The sequence below is a fragment of the Rhodnius prolixus genome, unplaced genomic scaffold (assembly GCF_049639745.1).
Source record: "Rhodnius prolixus isolate KJV_2025 unplaced genomic scaffold, Rpr scaffold_1, whole genome shotgun sequence".
Classification (NCBI taxonomy): domain Eukaryota; kingdom Metazoa; phylum Arthropoda; class Insecta; order Hemiptera; family Reduviidae; genus Rhodnius; species Rhodnius prolixus.
The window spans coordinates 20,976,017-20,999,913 of NW_027411581.1; the positions used below are offsets into that span (position 1 = coordinate 20,976,017).

The following is a 23,897-nucleotide window of genomic DNA, read 5'->3' on the forward strand; positions in this document are numbered from 1 at the left end:
AATAACTTCGACAAGGATCTCTCCCATAACCAGATTGCCAAAATCCTACCAAAAAGCGCTCAAAACTTGTATTCCAGCTCAAAGGTAGACTTAGAATTTCTCAGTTAAATCAATGAACCGGTTAGAGGTAACATAGTTACCCAGTTGGCTATGGGTAACGTGCAAAATGTTGGTGTAGAGGGGAATGAGATGGCCGACGCCCTTGCATGACAAGGCGCCAACACCTACTCCATGGGGCCTAAATATTTTTGTGAAGTAGGCGATGGTTATCTCAGTGAGCAAATGACGAGAGAGAAAGACCTAAAAAGTTTTCAGAAAACGTAAAATAAAGTAACAGAAGCGAATTTGTATTAAAATTTTACAGACGACAAAAATTTATCCCCACCTCTGCTGTAAGGGTTACACAGCAGCTGGAGTTGACCTTTCTATGATAGATCCAATCTAATATTGTGAATGAGAAGTTGATTACAAGTGTTCTCTTACGTGGTGAAAGAAAAGCCTGCGATCTCAATATTTTTTTTATTTTTTTCTGATAGAGGTATCTACGACTTGCTAAAATATTCCCTGTTACTTAAAAAATTAGTATCTGTAAAACTACTTCAATATCACTTAGAAATATCTAGCGAAAATTGGATACGCAGAAATAATCTGTTGTTTTCATGATTTCATTTTAGTGAAGAAAGTGTGTTCAAGAATTTTAAAAAACGTAGTTAGCACCTCTACAATTTAGCCTGGACCCCTTTTTTGGGTCACAATGTTACAACACAACTATTAAAATAAAATTGTCATCTTGTAATGAAATATCAACTATTTATCTCGTTAAATTCCATAGTTAGTTTCATTGTTACATAATGTTCATCTCACGACCACAGGGGAATATTTTAAAGATTCCAATAACTTCTCTAGGTATGCTCTTGATCCACTAGAAAACTGAGTAAAACAAATTTTTGAACATTTTAGGAGAGCTTTTTCATTTAGTGTTGGGCTAGAAGCTGGCCTCAAATTTTGTTGTAGAACTTATAATGAAATTGAGACCAATTTCTTTTAGACTGATAATAAATTATATACAATCTCGTTTATATATATTTAATCTAATAGATCGAAATATTATATATAAGTTAGATCTACTATTTATGTTTAATTTTCTTTTTGTTCTACAAAAATTTAGTTTATTATAGACAATTAGATTCGATTTATCCTTCAATAATATGAGTACATTTCTCTCATTTTTTTCTGTAAGTTTGGGTTGAAAGAGTTTTTGTAATTTAATTTCTATTTGTGTCTTTATTGAATTCTCATGTAAATAATTCTGTGTTTTTCAATGACTTATTCTTGTACAGGGGTACTCTCCGAGACAAATCAAATAAATAATAGTATATAATATATTTTTTAATATACTCTGATTTTTTAAATTAGATATTGAATTCTTCGCTACACTTTATTGATATAAGTAAATGGCTACCTTAAAAAGAACTCCAATGAACAATAATACTAAATGCGAATTTTCCATCAGATTTGCTTAATCTTGTCGTTTTATGAACTTATTGGTGTGGAGACCTAGGCTACCATTTCATTTGAGTATATTTCTCCTCTTCCACACGCATTCTGGACCACACCGAAATAATTAAAAATGTCACCATCCTTCAGATTGACACATCGGTTACCTTTCGTTTTTGTATTAGGGAATGTCTATGAAATCATTGCGTTTTTTATTTTAGCTCTTCTAGTTTTTTCTCCATACTACGCCTATTCCATTAAATTTCTTTTTTTCCTTAAATCTTTTGCTTTCGGCAAGGGAATCAAGATTATACAGATGGTAACCCAAAGGAGTATATGAAGATGTCTTCAGTTTAAGTGTGCTGTAATGAAAGGACTGTGTTGTTCTGAAGAGTGTGCTTGGTGTGCTGTGTTCATGTTATTTGGTGTGGGCGCTACTTTCAGGCCAAAGCAATGCATCCTCTTATAAGCATTCTGTCAAACTAATCACATGCAATGTTTGTTGATGAAGCATATATCCTTCCTACTCTTACTTGCTTTTTAGAAATTAAATTTTCCTGTGAAGCTTCCATGGTACGACATGCTTCTCAGACAACTTGGTAGGCGTCAGTCAATACTGTTCATAAACTAAAAGAACTGGTCATTCTGAGTTGTGAAGAGTATGAATTACTTTGAAGCGTTAAAACAAAAAATACAATCCCTATACGCAAAATGTTTTATCTCTGAGTTAAAACAATCACTGATAAAAGAAAGGGATTCTAATTGTAAAGATTGGTTCAAAAAATCTCAAATCTTGAATAAAATGCTTTATTCAAAAATTAAATACAGTCAATTTTGCTGGTAAGATTGGTGCTTTAATAATTTTATATTTAAGCCCAGTTCAAGCTAATAAGCTTATATGATAAATTTGGTTGTGAGAGCTATTACATGATCCTTCACAGAATATGAAATACATTTAAATTACATACCATTGAAAAAATAATTTCATAAATTAATGAGCAGTACCTGAATAAAAATATTTCTGTGTGCAATTTTCTAACTTATTTCACAAATTTAATTACAGACTTCTACTTAATGTCATTAAAGCTCTGTACCGGGAAAGACAATAGTCGTAACTTATTAAAAGACTTGAAATATTTAATTTTAATGAAATATGTGAAAGCTCTTTTTACTCTAGAGTCTTACATCAGAAATAAAATATCGCTACTTTAAGTGGAAATGCTTGTTAATTAGTTATTTATATATCGTATTTTTATTCATGTTAAGTATACATAAAATTTATGTTTTACGCATATCCTTTTTAAAAAATATTTTTATGTTAAAATGTTATGTACTAGGTGCATTTTGTGGGCTATTGTTGTCTATAATGAATTGATTGCCACTATTTGGATTATGTTTTATTTTTATATTTATGTCACAATATTAGGCTAAGTAAAGAAAATATGTTATTGCATATATTTTTCATTAATGTACAACTTTAAGGGAGGTTCATGTAGATAGTGTAGTTTTGCTGTCTAGGACCAGTTTCCGTTCGTGATTTCATTTATATAAACTTGAAATTAAAATGTCATTCACATTATAAAATGGCGTTTTAGACCAACCTTAAGTATTAGTTTACAGACAATTAGTGTGGCTATTTTAGGAACTTTTAACGTCTTTTTTAAGATCACTAAATCTATGGTACTTGCTTGAATATTTATGATATAATGTTTTATATGTGAGAACGTTTAAGATTACTGATTTTTCTTCTCACAGTTACATATCAGTGTAATTTCTTGGAACCAACTTGTTGAAGGCAGTGTGTAGTATTATTGTGAAAGAATTTTTTTTTTTAGAATAATGATTCAGTGCCTGGCTAGTGAATACTTAGAAAGAAAAAATAATCGAATTTTCAATAAATTATTCTAGCAGATAATCATTTTTCAATTTGTAGCTTAATCTTTGGGGTAATTTAAAAATTCTATGGGTACGCAAAAATAAAAAATAAAATAAATACATAAACATTCTTCTAAGTTTGAAACACAAATGTTTAGTGAGTCCTCAAGGCAGTAAAAATACAATTCATATTACATTATAACCTAGGAATTAAGAAAGTTGTTTGAATCTCTAAGCTCTGGGTTATTTCTTCGCTAGAAAAGAACAAGATATCGTATGCATTTTACTATATAAATTATTAAACTGAAAAAACGGCTATTGCTTTGTTTTTAAATTTGGAATACTCTCTTATATTTATGTAAAACAGTTGTATGATAACTAAGAGAACATTTTTTATCTATATACTTATATTTTTCATTGTTCGAAATTTATGATAAATCTATTTCTGTATGTTATTAAAGATGGTTCAATTTTAAATCACTGCAAATAATTCTATTTCAATTTGCATGTAATATGTTGCTAATAAATTCAGTGGAGTAAAAACTTTATTCTTCCTAAAATATAATCACTGCCTAACATTAAGTTACCCTACCTAAGATTATTGCGATAAGCTTGTGATGGGCGAGTTTCCTACCTGTAAGTTGAAAAAACTTTGCAATATTCTCCCAACATTAAAACGTTGATACGAACTCAGTAAACAATTGTAGGGTAACATACTTCATTGATGTAGTGATTAAACATTATTCTGAAATTTTACCAAAAGGGTTAACTAATTGGCTAGAGATAAATGGCTTAATGACAACCTGTAGGGAGGCCAGTGCAGCTTCCATAACGGATAATACATCATGCCTGACCTCTTCACACAGTTCAATTTTCAATACACTAATCAGAAAAGAAATTAAAAAGTTCATTGCTTCTTTGTAAATGTAGATTACTGAATTATTGTAGATTATAAGGCTGCTTTTGACCGTGGAATTACTTGTTCCTTATTTATAAAGATATTTAATCTCTAAATTTATTAAAACTATTTTAAGATTTTACTATGAAACATGTTCATCAGTAGGGAATGGTCTTTTGAATCAGTTAACTACTGGGATGGGGATGCAGCAGGGAAATCTACAATCGTGAAATGTCATTGGTTAATATGCTTCCTCTCCAATTGAATTAGATACTGGCAGATAGTTTTTCCTCAATTATTCTTTTTCTTCCTTAGCCCTGAGCTGGTCCTTTCCTGAAGTTGTTGCGGAACTGGCTTGGGCTGTTCTTTTTGACTAATGATAGGTAGGTTTAAACCGCTCGAGTGAAATTTGTATTGTACGATCCAGTAGTTGCAATTTGGCTGTTTTGTTTGTTCTCTTTCGACAAGTAGTTGAGGACCTAATAGGTCGGCGATAATGCCCTCCTAATGATGTCTTCCCACAGAAACACATGAGTAGGAGTAGTCTATTTAAGTGAAGATTTTATCTGATGTCGGGGAGGCTTACGTATCAATTCTTGCTTTAATAGTTGCAGGTTTGCTTGCATCAGTGAAGTGGAAGTCCAGGATGGTTTGAATATGTCGCGTAGAAAACGTTGTGGATGACCAAAGACTACTTCGACTAGCGCAGTCGAATTTAGCGTAAATTCTGTTTTCCGTAGGGTTGAACAAAGGACCATTTGGATTGTGGACAACAATTTAGTTCTAATATTGGATTTTTTAAGATGCATTCGAATGACATTCTTCAATAATAATTTTCCACTGCCCCGTTCTTGGTGTATGGTACGCTGTTGCACCTAAATGAACCAATTCGGAAGTTGTGTTAGGCAATTGAAACAGCAGATTGTGGAGTTGTTAGGCGCGTTGGTGCATCATATTAGGCTATATTCAACGATAATTATTACCTTATGTTTGAAAATGATAGATTTTTAAAAACAAATGACTGCATATTGCTTGTTTCTATTTATTTTAAATACTACTGAAGAATCTGAATGAATAGGAAACTTTATTTTAATTTAATTAGTGGCGCGTCAACATCTAATGTCTTCGACGCCTGGAGCCTTCTTCATGCCCTGCCGGTATTCTGAAATGTACAATTTGATAAATCCAAAAATCACATAATATTCAATTCTTGAAAAGAAACTGAAACACCTTTTACTTTTTAATGAAATAGCTGCAAGGATAAGTACTCCTTTTGCGATCAGTATTACTTGTACCTACCTAAATGCGCTCCCCCCTCTTAATACTTTCCAAAAAATTTAGATCCAAAGAAAACTTTTCCTTCTGGGAGTGAATTGTTGCTTCATTTTTAGGACGTAATTCTCGTACGTAAACGATAAAGTACTTTTTAAACTATTATGTCAGCATAAAATTGACTAATTAAAGTAATAATTATTATACTTTTTTAAGTAACATCAACCAGGGATTTTATACTTTAAAAAAAAAAAATCCCTTAACTATGTTTTGATATATTTGTTTTAATGCTATGCTGAAAAAAGCTGGCAAGTTCAAATAATGATCGCCTATTTCAATAAAGATAATATAATTGTGTCAGGTAATTGAAACATCCAACTTAGATTTCTCGACATGTTTAAAAAGACGTTTCGAGTTCTTCCCGTAGGCCACGTAACCTTGCTCCTTGACAGCTTCCGCCAGTCTGCTTTTACAGCAAGAAAAGTTTTGTCGGTGAAGTTTACTGATATTATGGTTCATTTTAAATTTGAAGTGAATTTTTACTTACAGTGATTAAATAGCAATAGCATATTAAAGGAGTGTCAGTGAAGAAAGCATTAGAATCCGGACTTGACTTGTGCTGAAAAACTGAATATCATCATCTTAGCTAAATGTAATTATTTAATAAAATTATATCATTTTATCAAGTTGGTTATTCACTAGTCGTAGTAAGTAAAAATTCTTTATCGCATTCCTAATGTTTAAATTTGTGAATATTTGCAGCACATAATCACCCAGCAGTTGCACTCCCTACTTAGGCCTGATTTTCTGTTCAATAATTGAAAAGGCTTATTTAATTCCTTTCTAATTTTATTATTTATAACTATTAAGAGAATTAATATCTTCGGTGATAAGGTTATAGTTTTAGCATATGAATTTGAGTCTTTATAGAAATTATATAGCCCTATTTACTTTTTGCTCTATGAAAACTTTTAAAATTTAAATTTATTCACTTTTCTAAATGAATAAAACTGAACGGTTTATGATCAAGTAGAATGTGTTTAAATTCAATAACCCATGTTTCTTCATTAACAACTAATTATTATGAAGATGATACATCATTTTTTTTAAATTAGTCTACTTAACGCCTTTTAATTTCTTAAAAAATGATTACTTGAACTTGATCGATAATGTTACTCTCCAAGATAAAAGAATTATTGCAGAGTTTGCTGGATGATTATACTTATGTTGTGACATGAGTAATTATCAAGTGATAATATACAGTTCTAAAAAATTTATATAAATTTACCTTTCTTTTTCTATTTTCCAAACTAAATTCTGGTAATTGTAGCTACGGGAAGTTTATCTAAATAGAAAATAACCTTGGCAGGCATTAACTTCGTCCGTCCATCGTAAGTTTTACAATTAACATAGATAAGTGCATTTGCCCTTTTTTTCTGAAGTTGATTTCTTTTCCAAATAAGATTTTTAATTGTTTGCAAAATCCCTTTGCTTTTACATAATAAATCTATTTTTGTGAATAAACTCGAAAAATAGAAATTGAAACGTCATTTTTTATAATCTCTTTTTAATTATTAAATATCCTTTTTATCCGTAGGCAAAAGTTTAATCAATTTTAAATTTAAATTATTAACTTTCCTCATAATTATTTTCAATAACGAACATTCTTTCAAGGAAACAACTGGCCCAGCGATGCAGTCATGTATAAATACTTTTTTTTTAATTACCGATTTATTTAATAGCTTGGGGTACTTTCTTGGTAAGGATAGAAACTATTTCGTTGAGGATGATTGTACTAGTTATAATACTTTTTATGAAATATTTTCACCCTTTTGCGAAAATAAAATTTTAATGTAAATGATCTGTTTGAATAATAATTTTATCTAACAATGTCTAAACTCTGTGTGTGTATGTGTGTTTTTTTAATCTATAAAATAGTTGAATTAAATAGTTAAATAAGTGACTCTATATTTGTCACTGTTCTATTACTGGGTTAAACTCTCTATCTAAGCCATGGATTTTATTAAATTTGTTAAAATGAGAAGTGTATTGTGAAGCATATTTGCTACCTGTCTCCTTCACGGCCCTTAATCGGTAACTGGTCGTAAAGCCTGCCTGAAAGTTTATTAGTTTACTTTTTGCGATAACTGAAAAATACATTTGTACGAAATGGCGTTCAAGAAAGTGTAAGAAAGTACCTGGGCACATCTTAAATATGTAATAAACCTTTCCTTATAACCGTGAAATTCTAGAACGTCAGTACCTACGAGTTTTAACCGAGACAATTCTTGAGAACTGATTTTATTGGCCGAGATTTTTGTATGAGGAAGAAATAATATTGACCATTTAGTTATTATTTTTGCCAAGCTCATCTTCAGGGCTTATGCTCTTTCTAAGGGTGCTCTTCTTTCCTATCTGTTTATTTACTCTTCTAAAGAATCGTTTTGTATTTTCTGTTTGTTGTGGTTTGATATGCGTTATGTTTTGCTTCGGGTGCTGCCACTGAAATTGGCAATATCACTTTTTTCTTCGGGATTAAATTGATCAGTCACCAAAAACGATAATCTATAAAGTAATGTTTTAATTTGGTACTTAGAGATATTGCTTTGAATATGTTCATATATCAATATAATCAGGGTGTATCCATGTAATCTCTCACATGGTATGCCAAATTGATATTTTATTAAGATGTTAGGGTCTCTTTTGAATGTTTTAAATTGCTTACTTACTAACCTCATCTACCTTGCGGTGTAGAGGATGTTTTAAATTGTATTAGCAAATAAAGCAATAAAGTATTCTAACACACAAAAAAAAAATCTTAACTATTGATGTGTATTTTTTAGTTAACAATGAATGGTCAGCCCTATAATTACTCTGGAAGTAACTCTGGTAATGCAACGCCCACACCTTCATCAACCAGCTATCCAGGTTTGATTAAGAGATAAACTGTTGTATTTTGCGAAGGATAAATATTTTGGACATTTATTTAAACTCTTAGATGAATAGAAATCCCAAAAATTTAATGGCTTTAAGTATATATTTCTCTTTCAGCTAGTTTATCATCGCAATCTTCTAGAGACACATCACCAACACGTTTACCTTTAAACGTAAATCACATCAGTCAAGAAAAATCAAGCAATTCTTTAACAAATTATTCTGTCAATTATAAGTCACAAGATCCAGTTTTAAACAGCGCCTATTCTCATAATTACAACGAAACCTTAAATTCAACCCAAAATAGGCCTTACGAAAGTAATCTCAGCAATGAAAGCCATCTAAATAGCAGATTAAGCCAAAATCAGATAAGACAGATATCATCTTTGCCAACAACACAAGTTAATTCAAGTTTATTAACTTCTCATCCAAAATCTCAAAATCCCACTCTAGATTCAAATACATTGTGTACCGACCAAAAGCAATTATTCACAAATCAGGTAATATGTAACCAAAAGAGTGACAATATTTCAGCGCAAGAAAGAAGCCTTGATGGCTGTAATTATTCAGCGCACAAAAGTCAAGATGTGGCTGCAGGACTTTCAGGAATGGGGGACTCTTTTGTAAGATATGGTGACCAGAATTATCGGAATGATAATCAGTATCCAGCGTTACAACATAATAAAGTGGAACATTATCACAATCAGAATTCATGGCCTCCTGGACAAAACTATCCTCAAGTGAATCAGAAATCAGTAATTTATCCTGCATCTCAAAATATTGATCCCTACAATTCCATGCCATCTCAAAATCAAGTTGCTCCAGTAACTATGCCAACAACTGATTCAAAGAATAATATTCAAAGTGTATATCAATCGACTCCCTACATGCCACAGCACAATAACTATCCAGGAAGTTACTCTGTTGGATCTAACGTCAGGGGGACCTCGTACTCTGGAATGCAAATTTCGCCTGCCACAAGACAAACTCAAGAAGAACCCCTTTCATCCGGTCCACCTAGGACAAATGTTTTAGGCATCATTCCATATACCACCGTGAGTATTATTATATTTTTTGTAAACAAGAAGGTAAACTTCATTTCAAAAAATACGAAGACCTACCTTATCTTTAATATTCGTTAATTTGAACCAAGAAACATTTAAAAATAAAATTTTCCCCAAATTATTCAATTGTTTAAACAAATTTCTCTTTTTAAATATAGTTTTTTTTTATTGCAATTATTTCGCAAAATTTATTTATTTTCTTATTTTAATGTTATCTTAATTCCTAGGAACCAGTTACTGCAGTTTCTCAGGGAGGAGTAGGTAATACCAAAACGGTAACATCTCCGCCGATAACTAACCACATAAGTCCTCAAAATACTGCAAAAGTTCCGCCTTCTTACAATCAACCTCAAATTAATAAAATGATGCAGCCGATTCAACCAAATAAAAGCCCAGTAATGTCATCTCCGCCAATCGCCAGAGGTTTAACTCCAAGTATGCAGATACCTCCTAAAGTATATCCATCACAATATGGGAACAGCAGGCCTCCTGACAACTACGGAAGCCCACAGATAAATCAACAACCAATTTATCAAAATTATAACTATCAACAGGTACGAAATTGCCACTTTTGAATTATAAATTATTATTTTTATTGTTCTATTTCTCAGAGGGGCCCAAAAGGAAATTTCAAGGTTTTTTGATTGAAATTTTTAACTTTATACAATTTATTGCATTAAAATTTCAATACATTTTTTAAGGGGGTAATCTTTAACTGTTCCTAATCTCCATTCTAATCTGGCTAATTGCTTGCTTAAGAAATCAATTTTCAGTTATATTAAAGTATTTAAGTTTATTAATCTGTCAATTTTATTCAATAATCCAAGCAGTAGATTTTTTTTAGATTTTGAAAAGGCGGGACGGGACCCATGTCCCCCACGGCACCGCAGCCACAGGAGGCTTATTGTGCCTTCTTTAAGACTAGTAGATGAAACCTCCCTTCTAAAAAGGTTGAGGACTTTGCCTACCAGTTCCTTCTGCGCTACAATCTCCTTTGGCCTCAAAGTTCCAAAGATATCGTAGCGCAGTCTCTCGATTGCAACGCAATCGAATAGCAGGTGAAAGGCCGTTTCTTCCTCTTCCTGGCACAGTCTGCACAACGGTTCCGAGCTAATAAGCCCTATCTTGTGCAGGTACTTTATGAACCTGTCGTGCCCTGTGAGAAGGCCTGAAATCAGTGTAATCTGATTTCTGCCCAAGCCCAGAGTCTCTATGGTTCTTTTTTTACACAGCAAGGGCATGGCACTCTTGCTGTGTTTTACCCCAGGAAGCATCACCCAGTTCTTTTCATGTTCTCTCTACATCCAATCTCTGAACCCTTGGTGATCCCCAGGACTGGTTCCGGGCCAACGAAAGGAGTACTAGCTCCATTCCTAGCCAGTTGATCTGCCAATTCATTCCCTTTGATCCCCACATGGCCCGGCACCCATATCAAAGCAGTAAATGGTGTCTAGTATTTTATTGTAGATGTACAAGCTAATGTGTAATCTCTTATGTGGCTTCAAAAGGGACATCCTCAAGTCAAATTTCCCAAATGACTGAATCCAAATGTACAAACATTATTATGATTTTATTTCTCATTTTAGCAATATAATCAGATGCCAGGTCCGTACTATGGGTCTCCTGATGACCTTGCTAATCAGATGAGTGGATTAAATGTAGCACAGGGAGGTTACAACAAATTATGGGTTAGTTATAAATTATCTTAAAAGTTTATCAAGTATTTATTTCTTCACACAAATTCTACTTATAAATACTGTTTATCTTGAATGCTAAAGAGGATTTTTTTTTTATACTTAACAGTTATGTAGAGGTGGGTTTAGTGTATGGGTTATGAGTGTGAAATCCTTGCCATAACGGTTTGTAACTATGAGGTTATTTTTTTGGAAAATAATAAAGTTCGTGATTTTTCCTGCTTCGTCCACGAAACCTAAATTGCACTCTTAATGCTCAATTGAAAAATAGCAATTACTGTTCTTTCTATAATTATATTGTTATAGGTAGCAAGATGTTCGTACAGAATAAGAACATGTTTTTGACAGAAATACTTTTTTTGAATTCTAGTTAAGAAATTGTTTTACATAATTCTCCTTTACTTTTTGATGTCAGAAGGTGAATAAATGAAGAAACGAGAAATATACATAATTCTGTTGTAAAACTCACTAGCGTTTCTTGTGATTTTAATGTATAACTTATACCCACTTTTGACTTTCTTTAAATTACATATTTACATCAGTAAAACTCCTCATTGAAGAGTGAGACAACAGTTAAGATTTTAAAAAACCTCCTCCTTATACATTTTTTTATATGCCAGTTTCGTTTGATGTTTCATTTTTCATTATTACAAAACCTCTGTAACTTAGACTCTGAATATATAATCGGTATTTTCTAAATTTAATACTAATTTATTCTCGAGAGAATTGCTTCCATGATCTCAAATTTTCACCTCCGGATGGCACTTTCCTGTTTTCCTGCTCATCCCTTCTTTTGCTTTGTCGGCTAACGCTTATCATGTTCTGACGAGTCCCGTCTTCTCTTAATAGGGTACACAATCAAGGGCGGCAACACTGAGATGCTTCATTTCGTGTTTCTGAAGCCAAAGATTTACGTTAGCAAAACATAATTGTAAATTCTTTATTGATAATACAGAATTTGAATTAAGCAGGAAACTTGTTATTAGGGAAGAGAAGCAGTAGATCTTTTAAAAAGCAGAGACATTTTACCAGTAACCAAGGTAGAGCCTCCACTTATAAGACTACCTCAAGAATATTATGAATCGTCAAATTGTAGTCCAGAGTAAGCTTATATTTAGTAGTTGACAAATAATTAATTTTATTTATTAATTTGAAAGTAATAAAGTATTAAGAAAAGAAAATATTAATAAACTGTGATTATAAAATAAGTTGTAAAAGTGCTGATAAAACAATCTATTATCATTTCGTTCGACTAATATGCAATTTTTTTTTTGTTACTTGCAGAATATTTAGGTGCACTTTAACTAAAATACCTGAAACAAAGTCACTCCTTGATAAATCAAGATTACCACTAGGTGTTCTCATTCATCCTTTTAAAGACCTTAATGTGAGTTACTTATTTTCAGAGTCTTTAAGTGCTAAAAATAAATTTACTCCCAGTTGTAATAAATGATTTTTTTCAGCAATTGTCCGTGATTCAATGCAGTGTTATTGTAAGATGCAGATCATGTAGAACATACATCAATCCATTTGTATATTTTGTCGATTCTAAACGTTGGAAATGTAATCTTTGCTTTCGTGTTAATGATCGTAAGTAATTCATTTAATTTTTATTCCTACATTAGAATGGAAGGGATTAGCTATGCGGTTAGCGTAATGGATTCCCACGTGGAGGTACTGGGTTCGATTCCAGGCGCCAATAATCTCAGATGTTGATGCGCCTTAAATAAATTTTAAAAAATCCTAAATTTAATGAAGCCTGTCATTTGAATGATCCTCGTGTCATTTGAAGTTCATAGAGTTCGCAGATTTATTTATACATTTTGTATATTTATGAGGGCAGAAAAAAAGTTCGAGGTGACTACTAATTTACACTTACTCAAAACAAGGGAAGGTTTTAACATTTATTTTAGAAAAATTTAATGTTTCTCTGAGGTAATTTTCTTTAATATTGATAATCAGGCACGAGTTACTTACTTTTTGAATTTAAATGAAATCTTTTTTTCTTCGAAATTCTCGTACGTTAAAATTTCTTTCAACTTGAAGCAATAGTAATTAATTAATAAACGTTTGAAAGGATGTTTAAAACATTTTCTGAAATAAATTGATAGGGATTGCGTATTGAGAGCTTATGATGAGAGAGGCACTTATCAAGATTTAATGGAAGTTATTGCTTAAATAACTCCGCAAGAAGCCCCTCATCACTTGGGGGAATTATAAGACCCATTCAATTGTTCAAGTGCTTCCTCAGAATGTTTTTTATCCGGTAATTCCATTAAATCCTGATAAGTGCCTCTCTCATCATAGGCTGTCAACACGCATTCCCTAACAACAGGGTGGCATTGGTCTCCCTAAATTTCTACAAAAATTAATTCTCCAGATTTGGTTGAAAGAAAAGTTACCAAATAACGGATGAAGAAATGCAGTCTGCAAAAGAAAGCAAGCCAACTAGAGTGCTGCAATCATAGAAATTAAGCTGCCTTCGTGCGCCTTCAAAATGCCTCCAACATCCCATATAAGAAGCTTCTTCTGTACGTTGAGAGAGAGAGAGAGATTGGATCGTATGAGTGTGGTTTCATCGGGAAAAATCAACCGTGGACCAAATAGTCACTCTTATGAAGGGGGAGACCAAGCTCACTAGTGGGCTATAGAGTAACTGATGAGGATGATGTTGAGAAGTTAACCTCTTTACGTCATTTCTAGAAATGTAATTCTATTGCTTGCAAAATATTAATGCATCTGGCTTTTGGTATATATTATATATTGGGATAGTAATAACTATATCATGTAGTGTTTTGATTCCAATTCTAGCAGCTTTTTTGAATACTATTAATAAATTAATAAAAATGGGTTATTTTTGTGTATAACAATTTTTTTTCTTTTAGTTCAATCCATCCTGTGTTAAATTTATGTCCACTGCTGAAATCTAAAAATGCCTTTTTTTCTGCCATTTACTTAATACAAATTACAAACTATATAATTCTCCACCAACATATACGTGCTTAAGTCTATAGCAGAGCTAGCAATGAAATATGAATGTATTTAAAAGTTGTACAATGAATGCAAGAAAATGATTACAGAAGGATTACGTGATTTTAATTTCGGTTAAGCTATAAGGATGGCAGGAGCACAGAGTACTGCTCCATCCATTAGCTGTAGTTTATGTAAATAGTGTATATAGTAGAGGGATGAATGAGTGAAGCGAATGTATTTATAAGTAAGAATGGAGAGTGAGTGATATTCTAGTGATAAGCACCTAGACGATGCTGGCTGTATGGCGAAAGCCAATGCCAAAAAAAAAGCAAAAAAAAACTATATAATTGTTATTTTTATATACAATGTATAATTTTTTCATAAAAATATGTAACACACATAGTTTTTAATGATAATAATAATTCTTGCCACATGAAATATTCATTTTATTTTATTCTCTCTTCTTGTTCTTTTACTTTTTTTTTTTTTAATTTTATTTACCAGAGATTGCTAAAATAGAATGCAATAGAAATAAAGTTTAAACCTAATTTAGTTTTGGTAAATTCTACTTAAGACGCTTAATAATTTATTCTGCCATACGATTGGAGACCAACAAAAACTTTTAAATAATTTTATTGGAAAAGCATACTGAATATTAGCTATCTTATGAACAATACAAAAGTTTATCTCATTGCCTTTGTTGCTGTTTAGTTCCTGAAGAGTTTCAGTATGATCCCTTGACAAAAACATACGGTGATCCATCAAGAAGACCAGAAATTAAGTCAGCCACTATAGAATTTATTGCACCTTCAGAATACATGGTAAGTATTTTTAAAGTACAAAACTTATAGACAAACTCATTGCAAATTACCTCTTTATAAATTTGTATATCTATATATTTTTTTAAAGTTATCTCTGAAGATATTTAATTCAGTGTCTTTATTTGTCAGGGTGTTTTGAGAAAGGCTATCCAGTACTGCTACTGCTTAGTCCTTGACAGTTTCTGTTTTTCTGGTAGCTGCTTTTGTTTGAGCCATTCGCTAATTAAATTTTTGAATTTGCAGGTCAGGCCTCCACAACCTGCAGCATATGTGTTTGTTATTGATGTATCTCGTTTGGGAGTGGAAGCTGGTTATTTACAAGTTTTCTGTGAAAGTTTACTTTCTCAGTTGGAGGCGCTACCAGGAGATAGTAGAACTGCCGTAGGTTTTATTACATTTGATTCATCAGTACATTATTATAGTCTAGCTGAAACACAAGCCCAGCCACATCAAATGGTGATTGTTGATATTGATGGTAATGTATCTCAGAATCTCCTAATGATTTCCATTATCAATTATTTTTTTTAAGATTGAAAATAAATTATAATTTTTTTTTTTTTTAGATATGTTTGTGCCATGCCCAGACAATTTACTAGTGAATTTAAATGAATGTTTAGGATTAATTAGAGATTTACTTCGTGAATTACCTAATAAATATAAAGAATCTTATGACACTGGTTCAGCATTGGGTTCAGCTCTTCAGGCCGCATATAAACTCCTTGTAAGCCCTCTTTTTGTTTAGGTATTAATAAGAAGATTCTACACACTATTTTCTCCATTCACATTATGTGCATTTTTTTGGTAATAGGCTGCCACTGGAGGTAGAATAACAGTTTTTCAAAGTTGTCTGGCCAATTGCGGTCCTGGAAAACTATTACCGCGTGAAGATCCTGTTCAAAGATCAGGCGAATCGGTCTGTCAAACTATGTTAAATCCAATTACAGATTTCTATAAAAAATTAGCACTTGATTGTTCTGGACAACACATAGCAGTTGATTTATTCATCCTTAATAGCCAGTTTGTCGACCTGGCAACCCTTTGTAAGTACTGTAAATTAGAATTACATAATTATTTAATTTTTATATTAAACGATTGTTATAAGCAAACTGAAAGTTTTTAGAATTTATTTGCTTAGGTTGAATTTAATATACTGTCGTTACACTTAATAATTTTTGGAGGTAATAATTAAGTCGGTAATTGATTGTTCACCATCAAGAAAGATCGTCACTTTTGGGTTCTTCAATTTTGAATTCCTTGTGATTGGTACAATTATCTTTTGTTTGTTAGGATATTTGAGGTCATTTTAACTATTTCTCTGAACATTTATGAAAAATTTAAACCTTTTGGGAAACTCTAGGTAAGTTAAATGCTGCTTTGGCCTTCCTATATTTGGAATTCCTATAAAATTCATTTCAACGGAAGTAAAAATTAACTCAAATGTGAATCCGTTTATTTAAAAAATATTTATCTAGAACAGTAATATTATTTGCTGTTTCCTTCCTACCTTAGGGAAGCTGAGATAAATTACATGGACTTAGGAAGTACACTTCTCATTTTTAGAATCTGCCTCTGCTCTGACTTAGTTACAAATTTTAAGTTGCAAGTCGTTATTCATTTCTAAGGTTATTAGCGTCATTCTGCGATATTTATATTTAATATTAGACAACTGTTAAAAAGTGTAAGCTTAATAACTAGCCATACAATAAATTTATTTAAGAATAAAATAAAATGTTTATTTCTAATAGCTGGAATTTCGAAATTCTCTGGAGGTTGTATTTATCATTTTCCATTATTCAATGTAAAAAACGCTCTACATGTTGACGCCTTGCAACGTACCCTTCAGAGGTACCTTTGTCGTAAAATTGGTTTTGAATCAGTAATGAGGTTAAGGTGCACAAGGTAAGTTTTTTTGTTTTTATTATCAAGTAATAATTATTACCGCTAAGTTAGCAATAATTAAAAACTTTCTTTTTTGTTTTAATAATGTTAGGGGTTTATCTATTCATACATTCCACGGTAATTTCTTCGTTCGCTCTACTGATTTACTCTCTTTGCCTAATGTAAATCCTGATGCCGGCTTTGGAATGCAAGTATCAATAGACGAAAATCTAACAGATGTCCAAAATGTTTGTTTTCAAGCTGCTTTGCTTTACACATCCAGTAAAGGTAAAATTCATTTGGGGTTAAAATACTTTCAAAAATCCTTATTAATTAATAAATTTAACATCGTAATTGTAGGAGAGCGCAGAATTCGGGTGCATACGCTTTGTTTACCTATAGCATCCAATCTTTCAGACGTTCTTCATAGCGCTGACCAGCAGTGTATAATTGGTCTTCTTGCAAAAATGGGTATTTTACTTATTGCAGTATAAATATATGTATGTATATTTTACTTACTCATTATATGAATAAAACATTTATTTTTTTTTATCTGCAAAGCTGTGGATAGATGTCATCAGTCGTCACTAAGCGATGCTCGTGAAGCATTTGTTAATGTTGTTGCTGACATGCTTTCTGCTTTCAAGTTGACACAGTCGTATAATTCTTCAACTAGTCTAATGGCCCCTGGAAGTTTAAAACTTCTTCCACTTTATATACTAGCTCTTTTGAAACATGTAAGTATTTAATAAAATAGCGGAATATGCTAAATATTCAGCCATATGATTTTCTGCTTATTTTATTTAGTTCTTTTTTATTATTATTTTTAATTTAAAGCGCGTCTGAGGTTATTGCGCCGGTGTTTTCTCGTTTCAGCCGGATTGGAACTAGTACGCTAACCACTCGGCTAATTTTTTCCTTTTGAAATATAATTAACATAGATCGCTTATTTAATATAAATCCGGCAGATCTGCTCAGTTGTTTTGTTCTTTATTACTATTATTATTCAATTATCTTGAGGAAATTTTAATATTTTTATTTTTTGCATTATCTATTACATTTTAATAGACATTAATTTTTAATGATTACTAAAAACTGAACTATTAACATGTACTCGCTATGAATCAGTATCTACTGCTGTCCAAGTTTTTTTATAATCAAATCGAAATGGGATTTTATATACAGGGTGACCAGGGTTATATGCTCCACCCACTTTTTTTTTAAACGGCGGGAAATTTCGAAAAAAGAAAAAACACGTATTTAATCATTTTTAGTCTAGTTTATTTTCAGTGATTGACCCATTTTTTTAAACCCCTGTATCTCGAGATACAGCATCCAACTTTGTTTTTTCAAATGGAACGTTATATTTTTTGTTGCATATTTTTGTAGTATTTGAGCTCCTAAAAACAACAAAAAATTTTTTTTTGAAATCGGTTAGGTTTTTCAAAAGTTATGGTAATTTAAAATATGAAAAACAAATTTCAGTTTACTGTTAAAATTACGTTATTTTTCTTAAAGAATCTGTTCAAACTGGCCACAATTAACGGATAGGCAAGCCAAAACTCTGGACTCCCACGCTTTGCTTGTAGCAGCACTTATGGTGGCGAAGTCAAGATGTAGGCAGGTTAGAGGTATTCGACGTTCAGGTTGTTTTTTCTACAACCGTTTGGTGTGGAGTTTTAAGAAAGCAACTAATATAACGGCCCATACTTCTACAGAGAGAACGTAACTGGTGAAAGGTATCTAACTTTTTTTAAGAGACATTTTGCCAGTACTGCTTGAAGATGTTCCTCTACAACGTCGGCTAGATATGTATTTTCAACTAGATAGTTGCCCGGCACATAATGCGAGAGTTGTTCGAGATTACATGGACAGAAATTTCCATGAAAAGTGCTTAGGGACTCATTCTCTCATCCAGTGGCCACCTCGTTCTCTAGACTTAACCCCAATGGACTATTTTTTTGGGGATACCTAAAAAAATAAAGTGTACAGTAACCTTAATCCCGTGGCTTCAGTAGATGATCTGAAACGTTGAATAACTAGCCTGCCTAGATTTTGACTTCGCCACCGTAAGTGCTGCTACAAGCAAAGCGTGGGAGTCCAGAGTTTTGGCTTGCCTATCCGTTAATTGTGGCCAGTTTGAACAGATTCTTAAAAAAAAAAAAAACGTAATTTTGACAATAAACTGAAATTTTTCATATTTTAAATTGCTATAACTTTTGAAAAACCCAACCGTTTTCAAAAAAATTTTTTTTGTTGTTTTTAGGACCTCAAATACTATAAAAATATGCAAAAAAAAATATAACGTTCCATTTGAAAAAACAAAGTTGGATGCTGTATCTCGAGATACAGGGGTTTGAAAAAATGGGTAAATCACTGAAAATAAACTAGACTAAAAATGATTAAATACGTGTTTTTTCTTTTTTCGAAATTTCCCTACGTTTAAAAAAAAAGTGGGTATATAACTTTGGTCACCCTGTATAATAGAATAAATCCTATAACGTGTTTATAATAGATTACTTATGTAATACATAAAAACATTGACAAAATTTATTTTTATTTTATTTCCTTGACTACTGATACATAAACTTTGTTGCACTACATTCTGTTATTATTTTTCTTTACCAATTTTTCTACAAAATTTTCAAGTAGTTAAATAAAATAAACATTCTTTGGAATCTTTTTTTTTTTTGTTTTGTTTTCAGCAGTCTTAATAGTTGAATACTTTATATAACAATCTTGATTTCCTGTTTAATTTTTTTAGATAGCTTTTAGAATTGGGCAGAGCACTAGACTGGATGACAGAGTTTTTGCTATGTGTCAGATGAAATCTCTTCCACTAACTCACTTAATCCAAACGATTTATCCAGATCTCTATCCAGTTCATAATCTTCATGAATACGTTAGTAACTTGAGAAAATGATAATTGATTTCAACCAATAATTGTTTATTTTATATCAAATTGAAACTTTTTCTTTTTTAGCCAAAAATAAATTTAGGAGAAGATTCTGTAGCACAACCACCACTTCTACACCTAACAGCGGAACGGATCGATTCACACGGTGTTTATTTAATGGATGATGGTGATTCAATCATTATCTACGTTGGCCACAACATTAGCCCACACTTAGCGATCAATTTATTTAGTGCACCTTCTTTCTCATTAATCAATACTTATATGGTAAGTACTTTTACCAAACTATAAACACCCATAGAATATCACTTTTATCAAACATTGATGTAAGAGGGTCTGTATCTGGTTAGTAGTAGTAGTATATATATACTACTAACCAGATATATAAATATCCAACAGTAAGCGCTGCAAATTCAGGAAATATTACCGCTGGATAGCCTCTTCTCTCAGAGTGTGCATGATTGCATGCAGAGTGATCAATGTCACTTGAAAAGCCGCTTACTTTATTCTGTGTTTCATTCTTTGAAGGTCTAGCAGTTAATAATTTTAGTAAGGTTATACAAAATTAATCTGCCTGCCTGATTAGCACTTTGTTATCAAAGGCTCACTCATCTTTTCGTTAGAACTTTCAGTTTTAATGAATTTATATGCCTCGGTCTTTTCTAAAAGAAACATTTCTTTTTGCTATTATAATGCACCTTTAAGGGTACCATTCTTTTATTCAAGGCCACACAGTGATGGTGAACCACTAATTTTTGGAAAAACTATGTGTTGCATCTTTATTCTAAGTTTTAAACTGCTATTTAAGTTCTTTAACTTTAAATTTAGACTTAAAAGACAAGCAATGACAAAACATGTAAAACTGCTTTACAGATTACTTAGACGACGCCGCAAATTACCCATAGAACTCAAACGTTTAATATACAACACTATCCTCAACTGTGGGGTTCAGCCAAACCTACAAACAAAACTACTCCGACATATAGTTGATGCTCCTTTCTCGTGACTAACCTCACTCTTCAAAACGACCTCAACATTCCCTTCATTCACCAACCATTCGCCAAGACTAAATATCAAAAATTCCATACAGCTCTCTGTACTAGCTGGAATCCTCTTGTACAGTCTCTCGCCTCCTTTGACATTTCTGACAATCCTTCTCGCAGACTGAATCGTCAATAGCCCCGAGACATCCTTGAGGTCTGAAGATCATCACCATCATATCGGCTTCCTGTCGAGAGTGCTACCGCTGGGTAGTTTTATCTCCTCCTGCTCTTTATGCACCAATATATCTCATCCACCTTCTAATTTACTTAATGTAGATATTTATACAGATTAATAAATAACTAAATAGATAACAGATTAGTAAATAACTAAATAAATTTAAAAAAAAAAGTTTGGTTCAACGTACTAAACTAATTACTTTTTTCATCGTGCTTCATACTTTTGTAGGAGTAAACTAATAAAAGGTAAACGTGTTAGAGTTCGAGGCTACCATGAGGGTTCCAATGGTTTTTATGTTAGCGTAAAAAATTCATGATTGCTATGTGTTATAGATGCGTGTAGCTGTAGTCATTTCTTTTTATTAAAACAAAAGATACAATATTGTGGTACATTTTGTTTTATAGGTGGAACATAAAGTATACGTTTTAGCTTTTGAAATTTAATAGCTGATCACTAAAAATCCACCTCTTTTAATTAGAATTATTAGGGAAACATAAAATGCTACCTCACGTTTGCGGTATCAGGTAGGAGGCTGGTTAGAGGCTTGCACTTTGATTGGAACTAACGCTTTGAAGTGATTTTTTCTAATAACTTATTCTTTCGGAGTTCTAGGAATTGATTAGATCATACGAACAATATTTGGTCTGTAAAAAGGCGGTTTGATATTTTTTGGACGAGAAACTAGTTCTTCTAGTCATTTTAGTTTCAGCTCTATAAACAACGATTTAGCATTTGTTGTTCAGTGTTTGACTGTCAAAATTTTAGTTAGCTAAAACTAAACTAGATTATCTAATTATGAATCTACCACTGTTGGTTGGTATGCGCTACAACAAATGTATATAAATATCCTGAACTATGTTACAGTGTGAACTTCCTGAGCTGAATAACCCTGAATCGAAAGAATTACGAAATTTTGTGAATTATTTGCAAAATGAGAAACCTGTGCCACCTACTGTTCAGATCATTAGGTAAGATTAACTAATATGTAATATTGAGTTTTTTAGTCATTTAAAGAGTTTTAGAAACATATTCTTTTTCAGATGTAAGAATAAAACAAAAAAATTGAACTAATTTTCTTATACAGGCGTTAATTCTTGTCTATTAGGAAGTCAAGTAGCTGAATGGAAACTTATTATTACTTCTTTTACGACGGAAAACATAATCAAACGATCATAACATTCAGCCAATAAGAATGCATGAACGTTCTTGTCGTTATGTTCTCCATCGTAAATGTGCTCTAAAAAATAAAATTAATTGTATTTTCTGAGATTGTAAGCGAAAAATCCTAGAACGTGATGTCGCTTTGTAAACTAGATGTTACAGTATTTTACAAAGTACATTCTGAGAGCTCATTTTCGTCCTGAGAACTATATCTATCGTGTTTGTAACGAAACTTATAGCAAGACAAAAGATCATGTGCTTTATTGCTAAGTTTCATAATGGGGATTGAACTGATCCTTTGGTAATAAAGTGATGAGCAATTATGGCTAGAGTTCACCAACTTTCTGACCCTTGTGGCCCATAAAATCTGCAACAATATAACATATATGGAGAAGGCCCTTGATTTATGTTTCGCCAATAATATATCAAACAAACCATCGCATCAAAGGGGTCGCAGTAACAAAGTCCCTAACCCTTGAAAATTTTGTCGAGATACTTAAGTTTCTTTTTCTCTTTACAGGGATGACGATGCTCAAAGACAGATATTTCTGGAAAAACTTATAGAAGATAAAACAGATGCAGGACATTCTTATTACGAATTTCTCCAGCGAGTAAAAGTTTTGGTCAAGTAATTTTTGATAACGAATCAGGTGTAGAAAATATTTGTGGATTAAAACTGACTGAATTCCATTTCAAAGTATCCTGTACCAAAGACTGCTGCATCCAAAAAACAATACCACATTTTAAAATAGAAAGTTGGAGTGGACTTTAATGGTAAAATGTTTATTTTAATATAAAGTTTTGTAATAATAATTTAATTTTATTGAGTAAAGTTTCCTTTTTATTGAGTAGAAAGGGTGCAGCAAAATAAATTGATCAAGAAATGTAAAGAATAAAGTATTGTAAATAATGAACATAAAGGAAATTGTATTTTATAATTTTAATGAACTGGGTGAAAGCTGAAAATGATAGTATTTAAAAGGTGCCTTATTGGTACTTAATTTTTATTTCAATTATAAAAGCGAAAACAGACCAATAGGCGCCTTACACCTTATATTATAAATGTAATATTTAAATTTAAGTTACACAAAAAACGTTCCCTTCCCTTTTATTTTAATGAATAAAGCATTAATGTGCAACAAAGTCCGTTTCTTTCCCCTCCCCTTTAAATCTTGGAACTGTGATGCATAATATTTGCACCAATATCTCGTTGAGTGAAGTGAAAAATTAAGAAGTATGTTTTAAATATATTTATTGCAATGTAAATATTGTTGCATACAAATTAAATTCATAGTGTGAAATTTTGTTTGCGAATAGATACTTTTTTTTTTAATGAAATGATTGATTTGTAAGTCTATCGGTCTGTTATAAAAAACATTACAACTTTGGAAATGTAGATGCTAAAATGAAAAGCTCAGACTTGTAAATTTCGAGCATCAAATTTAGCATTGTAAATTTATATTGTTTTATGTGTATTATATTGTTAATCACGAATAAATTTTTAGGATGGGTTCAGTCGATAATATATAAAAATTATCTAGAAAATTTCATTATGTAATGTAATAAAATTTGTATGTTGAAATTTCGTATTCATATTATATATGAACAAATAAAAACGGTATAATATATTGTACCATATTACTTTCAATTTAAAATGTTTTATACAATTTGTCTGTTTTTTTTTTGGATATTCTA

General features: G+C 31.8%; 1 protein-coding gene across 4 annotated transcripts; it reads left to right on the plus strand.

Annotated features, from left to right (window-relative positions):
• Positions 1 to 5,944: 5,944 nt before the first annotated feature.
• Positions 5,945 to 23,146, plus strand: Sec24AB (Protein transport protein Sec24AB). 4 transcript variants are annotated; one of them, XM_074133739.1, is made up of 20 exons: positions 5,945 to 6,194; positions 8,386 to 8,470; positions 9,011 to 9,531; positions 9,768 to 10,094; positions 11,127 to 11,228; positions 12,221 to 12,336; positions 12,519 to 12,621; positions 12,698 to 12,824; positions 14,919 to 15,028; positions 15,272 to 15,503; positions 15,592 to 15,749; positions 15,837 to 16,068; positions 16,774 to 16,927; positions 17,019 to 17,194; positions 17,267 to 17,377; positions 17,468 to 17,643; positions 19,671 to 19,808; positions 19,890 to 20,087; positions 21,906 to 22,009; positions 22,723 to 23,146. In XM_074133739.1, the coding sequence occupies exons 2-20, from the start codon at positions 8,392 to 8,394 to the stop codon at positions 22,832 to 22,834; spliced, it is 3,276 nt and encodes a 1,091-aa protein (XP_073989840.1). In that variant the 5' UTR covers positions 5,945 to 6,194; positions 8,386 to 8,391; the 3' UTR covers positions 22,835 to 23,146. The 4 variants fall into 4 exon arrangements, with proteins under 4 accessions (XP_073989840.1, XP_073989824.1, XP_073989845.1 ...); XM_074133723.1 differs by having other exon boundaries at positions 5,975 to 6,194; positions 8,594 to 9,531; XM_074133744.1 differs by having other exon boundaries at positions 6,047 to 6,249.
• The last annotated feature ends 751 nt before the right edge of the window (positions 23,147 to 23,897 follow it).

Bases quoted from the DNA above. Each gene is read 5' to 3' on its own strand.
- Sec24AB (XM_074133723.1), top strand. From the start codon at position 8,392: ATGAATGGTCAGCCCTATAATTACTCTGGAAGTAACTCTGGTAATGCA. The intron at 9,532-9,767 runs GTGAGTATTATT...CTTAATTCCTAG, and splicing joins GCATCATTCCATATACCACC to GAACCAGTTACTGCAGTTTC. The intron at 17,644-19,670 runs GTAAGTATTTAA...TAATTTTTTTAG, and splicing joins TACTAGCTCTTTTGAAACAT to ATAGCTTTTAGAATTGGGCA.